This window comes from Herpailurus yagouaroundi, unplaced genomic scaffold, assembly GCF_014898765.1.
Source record: "Herpailurus yagouaroundi ecotype Mexico unplaced genomic scaffold, PumYag 250, whole genome shotgun sequence".
Taxonomy (NCBI): Eukaryota; Metazoa; Chordata; class Mammalia; order Carnivora; family Felidae; genus Herpailurus; species Herpailurus yagouaroundi.
In genome coordinates, this window is record NW_024412467.1 from 23,000,057 (window position 1) to 23,007,441 (window position 7,385).

General features: G+C 54.2%; 1 protein-coding gene and 1 long non-coding RNA gene across 2 annotated transcripts; one reads left to right on the forward strand and one right to left on the reverse strand.

Annotated features, from left to right (window-relative positions):
• Positions 1 to 389: 389 nt before the first annotated feature.
• LOC121020300 (uncharacterized) lies at positions 390 to 4,061 on the reverse strand. The gene is made up of 2 exons (XR_005786057.1): positions 3,689 to 4,061; positions 390 to 2,192 (listed from the first exon to the last, which is right to left on the reverse strand). It is a non-coding gene; the product is annotated as an uncharacterized LOC121020300 (long non-coding RNA).
• LOC121020299 (tubulin beta-2B chain) lies at positions 3,384 to 6,563 on the forward strand. Its single transcript, XM_040460293.1, has 4 exons — positions 3,384 to 3,570; positions 4,378 to 4,486; positions 4,771 to 4,881; positions 5,237 to 6,563. The coding sequence occupies exons 1-4, from the start codon at positions 3,514 to 3,516 to the stop codon at positions 6,295 to 6,297; spliced, it is 1,338 nt and encodes a 445-aa protein (XP_040316227.1). The 5' UTR covers positions 3,384 to 3,513; the 3' UTR covers positions 6,298 to 6,563.
• The last annotated feature ends 822 nt before the right edge of the window (positions 6,564 to 7,385 follow it).

The window sequence follows — 7,385 nt, forward strand, 5'->3', positions numbered from 1 at the left end:
GAAAAGAAAAGAAAAAGGAAATAATGATGGATTTGCGGTCTCTTTTAATCTCTCTTCATTCATTGGCCAAGTGTCGGTTGCCTAGGAAACCGCGTGCATCTCGCTGCGGAGTAGGCTGTTAGGCTAACCGGGCTTGGAGCTGTGTATTAAGTGGTGAATGCAGACAGGCAGTAAGGAAATGCGAAAGCTAGAGGTCTTGTGATTTCAATAAGCGTGTAAAACAAAAAAAAATCTTGCTTTAAGGAAACAATGCTTTAAAAATTCACTACCAATTCAGCTGTACAGTACTCCCTACCAGACTTCAATTAATTAAAACAGTGACTCTACGTGTACTAATAGATAAATGCAAAATCACTTGAGAATTTGCCATTTAAATACTCTCAATGTTGTGAGGGCAAATATAATTTTAATTGCTTAGGGGGTATCCTACCTCAGCCATACAATCAGTTATGCATAAAATAAATGTTGAATTTTATTTTACACCAAGTTATGTCTACAACTTCTGGTGAAGGGAAAATTTAGAAATATTAGCATATCATTAAAGCTACTTAGCCTGTAAGTGATGGTGAAATACACAGTTCTGACACCTTTAACGCCTGATATACAATGACCTAGATGGAGAGGAATTTTGTGTAATTCACAAAAAGAAATGCTGGAAGACGCAAATGCGGCCGGATCTCTTTCCCTCACCAGCCTCTCCTCAGGAACTATACGGAATAAGAATGATAAGGATCAGCAGATAAACTGAAAGGTTTGGCTGTCACCAACGTAAAATCAGCTTCTTGTGAAAATAAAAATGTGCAGCAGCATAAATCCAAAAAGGGCGGGGTGTGGGGGGAGGCAGGGGGAGATGTAAAACCGAGAACAAGAATGCCAGCTTCGCAGCGGCTGGGGGTGGGCGACAGTACCCGCAAATGTGTGAAAGGAAGGGCTTCGAGTTCCAGCCTCACTCTATCCCAAGCCTTTTCCCCCCGAAGTAAACCCGAGAGGGAAGGGTCCTTTTATCCACATAATCTTGAGCTCACGCTTTCACCCGACACTCCGCGGAAATCTGGCTCTGAAACCGAAGCTGAGAAAATAAACCGTTAGGTGAGGGAGGCTGGAGGCCGGCTCAAATTTCCCGGCCATGGAGCCGATCCCCAGGAGCCCCGCGCGCCAGGGTTACCCCTCGGCCCTGGTAGCCAGGCGCTAACCGCTCAGTGAGCGTCTACACTGGGCGCGGGTGCCACCCTCGCTGGGTTCCTTCCCGCACGCCTCGGTCCCATCGCAGCCGCCCTCCAGGTCCGGGTGCTGACACCAACCACAGCTCTTGCGGCCCCAACGTGGCCCCCTTCCCCGAGGCCTAGGGGCCCGGAAGACGGGATTGCAGACTGAGCCCTGTTTTTAACTTGCTGTGTGACCTCGAGAGTCGTTCACCCTGGACGTTTCTGCATCTGTAGGAGCTGGATTAGAAACTCGGGGTCCTGGGTCCTTGGAACCCCGCAAGTGCGGCATGTGGGCGGACCTTCGGCTCCTCTGCCTCTCTCCCGACCCCCTCCTAACCCCAAGAAGGGAAGCCGCGTCTGGGGAATTCTGAAGGTTCAGTCTGGGCGCCATGGGTGTCTGGGGGAGGCTGGGCTTTTGTTCTCTCGGTTTCTCTTTGTGCACTGGAATTGAGTTGAAAGCCCCCCTTCCACCTCCCAGCGGGAAAGAAAGGCGGTGACAGCTTGCTGATAGTTCTGGGAGGGTCTCACTCAACAGCTGCAGGCTCCGCTCCCCCACGGGAACCCGGGTCATTCGGCCCTTCTCGCCAGAGGATGAAAAAGGGTCACGTCACCTTGCAGGCGACCGGTCCTGAGTCGACAAGGGGAAGGGTCCTGCACCCATGATATTGCAAGGGTCAGGTTTCAGGTCCGTAGTAAACATTTCATGCACGCTTTCAACTCTCACCCTTAAACACAAGCAGATTCCGCACCCCGCCCCCAATACACACGTACACACGAAAAGTAACAAAGAGATAATCTCCTTCGACTACCTACAAACTGTGGATTTTAAAGTGTCAGTGCTCAGAGTCTGCGCACGCGCTCTGTACGCGTCAGGGTCTCGGGTGGCCTCTCCCTCGCTGTGCCGCAATTTTTAGGCGTGTCCCTCACCCCCAAGCAGTAGCACCAAGGTTGGGGACCTCGTGGCAGGCAGGCAGCAGGGTCCGGCACCTGATGAAAGATAAGAGTGTTAGCGGTGGAGCGGGCGATGATCACCCTTGAAACCCATCTCCTTAGTGGACAATAGATGAACCAAATCCAGACAGGAGGAGTGCCTGGGGTGTGATTTTTAAATACTCAGTTGTGAGAGGTATCCCACATATTTGTGAGCCCTTTGTTCTGCCGCAGCCCCGCCCCCCGTACCCCACCCACTTTCTGACCACTGGACAGTACCAGTGCGCGGACAGCCACACCCACCCCATCTACTCCCAAGGAACAAAAGCCAGTCCCTGGGATGGAAGGGTCTTTGGTACCAGCCAGGGAGCTGGGGAGTCTTGGAGAGAGTCGGGTGGGGCTGGAGGGGGCGCGGAGGTCGCCCCACCCCTGGATGCAGCAACCGCAAGCGAGAGGGAGCCCGAAGCCCTTAACAGAGACAAAAGAGAGAGCTAGTGGATGCTGGGGGAGGGGTGGAGAGCCCCCTGGGGCTCCTGGGCTTTGGATGTCCAGGGGCACTGTTCTTCAGACCCCAAAAGCCTTATCACACACGATTTTCCTCTGGGCTCGCGTGTGTCCCAAGGCTCTGTGTGACCGGGGTTCGGCCGCTGGACAGTCGGTGGTTTCTAGGGTTGGGGAAAGAGGCAGTGGTCTCACGAGGGACGGGTAGCTTGGAGATCCCTGGCCGTTGGCTGAGGGGGCGCCTCAATCAACGCTGGCAGAGCAACCTGCCACATATGCCCTCCACCTCAACCTTCCACCTGCCAGCCTCCGGAGCACCGTGCGCTCCTTTCCAGAGCACCTGAGGGCCTCTCCACCTGCTCCAGTCTCCCTGCTCACCCCATCTAGTACCAGCTCTCCCCCCATCACCGGCCTACCACACGGGTTACCCTAGCTTCGCCCACCTCCCGCCCTCAGTTCCCTCACCTACCCCCAATTCTCAGTACCCATCTCTTCCACCTCCCCCCATCCAAGTCCTAGACAATGCCCACGCCCCCACCCTACTACCCTAAGCCCCCAGCCCTCTCCTGGTCCGCAAGCCTGTGCTGATTGGCTGCGGGCCCAATGTCCAGCCCCCGGGATGGTCCTTGGGGCTCGGAGCATTACGTCAGCTGGGCCTGGAGAGAGCTAGCGCGAAGGGGACTGGGGGGCTCCGGCTGGGGGCGCGGCCTACGCAGGCTGCCCCACCCTCCCTGCATAAAAGACCCAGTCCGCCGGGCCGACGTTCTCAGCCAGTCGGTTCCCGAGCGCGTTCCCGGTGACCCCACAGTGGGTGTTTAAGGGAGGACGGACAGACTGACCAGACGCCGACCAGGGCCAGAAGAAGCTAGCTAACACCATGCGTGAGATCGTGCACATCCAGGCGGGCCAGTGTGGCAACCAGATCGGCGCCAAGGTGGGCGCGCCGCGCCGGGAGGGGTCGGGGGGTGGTGGGGTGCCTTCGCCTGCAGCCCCTCGGGGTTCCCGGGTGCGAGCCTCGACCTGAGCAGGCCCTGGGTTCCCCAAGAACAGACCTTCCCGGCTGCTTTGTGCGGCGGTGTGGGGCGTGGGCTCGGAGGCGACTTGGAGGGGGGAGGAACCTCTCTTTCATTTTTGCTGTAACTCATTTGGAATCCCGGCCACTCCTCGGTCTCCGCTTCCTCCCTGCTCCTTACTCGGCAAGGCAAGCGTGCCTGGAGAAGGCTCGGGTGTGTCCCCGAGGCTGTGCGCGCGGATTTACCGGAGGGGCAGAGACTCCCGGAGAAGTGGTTTTACCCGCTGGAACCCCAGGCGAGCTGTGGGGGAGGGGAGGAGAGCGATTGTCTAGAGGTCTCAGGACGTGCTTTGAATCCTAAACCACCCTCCTTCCGCTGCCTCCGGTCCCTGCTCCCCAGCCCACCCCCTCCGCGCCCGCCTCCTGCTGCCGCACGCAGCTGCGACTCTGAGCGCACAGTTCCGCAGTCGCTGGAGCCCGCAGCTTGCTCGCTGCCCCCCTCGACCCCGCCCCGACGAGACTCCCACCTCCTGCCGCCGGCAGCTGTTCGCCGGGGAAACGCCCAATTTCAACTTTATCACCCTGTAAAATACAAGCCTTGAGGCTGGGCCGGGTCACGCTGCCTGAAAGTTTGGGTTTTTGCAACTGAGTCGAGGGCTTTTCATTGTGAGACGCAAGCTCTCTGAGAGGTCGGGCGTGGCTAAAAGCAAACTTTTTTCTGTGTCTTAGTTTTGGGAGGTCATCAGTGATGAGCATGGGATCGACCCCACTGGCAGTTACCATGGAGACAGTGACTTGCAGCTGGAGAGAATCAATGTGTACTACAACGAAGCCACTGGTAATTGCTTTACACCTGCCCCCCCAGGCCGCCCTTCAGTTTTTTACTCTCTAGTCCCCAGGACTAACTCCAGGAGTGTGGCCCCAGGGGAGGGAGGACTCTAGGATTCAGGATTCCCACTTTACACTGCATGATTTCAATGGGTTCCCCGGTTCACAACCACAGCCTTTGAGCCCCTCCTATGTCCTTTGTTGGGGACAAGAGCAGTGCCTGCAAAAAGGAGAAAAGCCTTTCTCTTTAGAGCTCTCAGCCTATGTGTCTAAGTCCAGCTGTGTTCCCTGCAGGTAACAAATACGTACCTCGGGCCATCCTGGTGGATCTGGAGCCAGGCACCATGGACTCGGTCAGGTCTGGACCATTCGGCCAGATCTTCAGGCCAGACAACTTCGTGTTTGGTGAGTGACTGGCATGGCTGATGGCATGGGAGGCTCATTTGACAGCTCAGGGTGGAGGGGTATATGACTGCCCAAGGGAGAAAGTAGCTTACTGTGTGAAGAACATCCCTGTTGTGTGTGCCAGTTCAGTCTTCGTGTCGGCTAAAACAATTTGCCTTTCAGCCTTAATAGTCAGGTATTCCTAGCCTTTCTTATTTATAATTATATGTATAACCACATATTTTAATGTCTGGTCATTTTGGTGATAATCTGAAGTAATCCTAACACTGACTCATTGATCTACATGAAGGGGTTTAAGGTAAAAAAAGAATTTAATCCAGTCATCAGTGACTTACGAAGTCTCTCCCTCTGGCAGGCCAGAGCGGTGCTGGAAACAACTGGGCAAAGGGCCACTACACAGAGGGAGCCGAGCTGGTCGACTCGGTCCTGGACGTGGTGAGGAAGGAATCAGAAAGCTGTGACTGTCTGCAGGGCTTCCAGCTGACCCACTCGCTGGGGGGCGGCACAGGGTCTGGGATGGGCACCCTGCTCATCAGCAAGATCCGGGAGGAGTACCCCGACCGCATCATGAACACCTTCAGCGTCATGCCCTCGCCCAAGGTGTCAGACACGGTGGTCGAGCCCTACAACGCCACCCTGTCGGTGCACCAGCTGGTGGAAAACACAGATGAAACCTACTGCATCGACAACGAGGCGCTGTACGACATCTGCTTCCGCACCCTGAAACTGACCACCCCCACGTACGGCGACCTCAACCACCTGGTGTCGGCCACCATGAGCGGGGTGACCACCTGCCTGCGCTTCCCGGGCCAGCTGAACGCCGACCTGCGCAAGCTGGCCGTGAACATGGTGCCCTTCCCGCGCCTGCACTTCTTCATGCCCGGCTTCGCGCCGCTCACCAGCCGGGGCAGCCAGCAGTACCGCGCGCTGACGGTGCCTGAGCTGACCCAGCAGATGTTCGACTCCAAGAACATGATGGCCGCGTGCGACCCGCGCCACGGCCGCTACCTGACCGTGGCTGCCATCTTCCGCGGCCGCATGTCCATGAAGGAGGTGGACGAGCAGATGCTCAACGTGCAGAACAAGAACAGCAGCTACTTCGTCGAGTGGATCCCCAACAACGTGAAGACGGCCGTGTGCGACATCCCGCCGCGCGGCCTCAAGATGTCGGCCACCTTCATCGGCAACAGCACGGCCATCCAGGAGCTGTTCAAGCGCATCTCGGAGCAGTTCACGGCCATGTTCCGGCGCAAGGCCTTCCTGCACTGGTACACGGGCGAGGGCATGGATGAGATGGAGTTCACCGAGGCCGAGAGCAACATGAACGACCTGGTGTCCGAGTACCAGCAGTACCAGGACGCCACGGCCGACGAGCAGGGCGAGTTCGAGGAGGAGGAGGGCGAGGACGAGGCTTAAGCTCGCGGTGTAAAGCGGGTTAGGGAAAGCTGAGAAGGAAAAGCACGGGGGAGGGGGGCTTAGTGGTGAAAATCTCGTGGCAGTCGAAGGAAAGAAGCATGGTCTTCTCTAGGTGTGTGCGCGGCATCTCTGGTGCTCTTCACTGTTGCCTGTCATTTGGTTTCCTTTCTTTTTGTAATATTGACGACATCAATGTAACATTTGAGCTATTTCTGAACTACTGTTGTAACGGCTAAAATCACATAAACGTTTGTGTCCTAATGGTGTCCTCTCTTCTGCCTCCTTCTCTTTATTGAGTTCTTTATTGCCATTTGAATGTAACGTTTGGAACACATTATATTAAATTCTTCCTCTAGCAAAGGGAAGGGATGGGTGAAAATGAATTTACCGATGGCATGCTAAAATTGAACCAACCACAGTCATACCCAGCTGAAGATGTGACATCAACCCGAATTTGTAAATGCCTTTAAATATTTTATTAGTTGAAAGGTTGCCTACTTGAAAGCCAACTAAGTGTCCTTTCATGTAGAAATCCTACTGTGTCTTCACTTGCTTTACCAAAAAAAAATTTTTTTTGAATAAGTTACTGCGTGCAAACAGCACAAAATTCTAAAGGATAGAGAGTGGAAAGTACGTCTCTTCCTCCTGTGTTTCTTGCTACACTTTTCCTCCCCGGAGGGCAACCATTCTTATCATTGTTCTTTCCTGAATCCTTGCAGAAATATCCCATATATCTTCAAATCTGGGTAGATTATTCCTTTTTTTTCCCTTCACACATTTTATGATAGGAACACTGTTCTGCTGACTCTTCTTCACTGAACAGTTTATCTTCAAAATATAGAGAGCTTCCCTCCTTTAAATGGATACACAATATTGTGCCATACTTTATTTAACCAGTTCCCTACCAATGGACACGTAGGTTGTTTACACTTTTTTCCTACAGTATAGTGCCACAATAAATAATTTTGTGTATATGTCATTGTGTGTATGAGAATAGCTATCCCGTAAATTTTTCCATGGAAATTTTCTGCCAAGTTGTGTCATGCTCTGCCTTAGTTTGGGCTGGTCAGTTTCTTATTTGGGGAAGA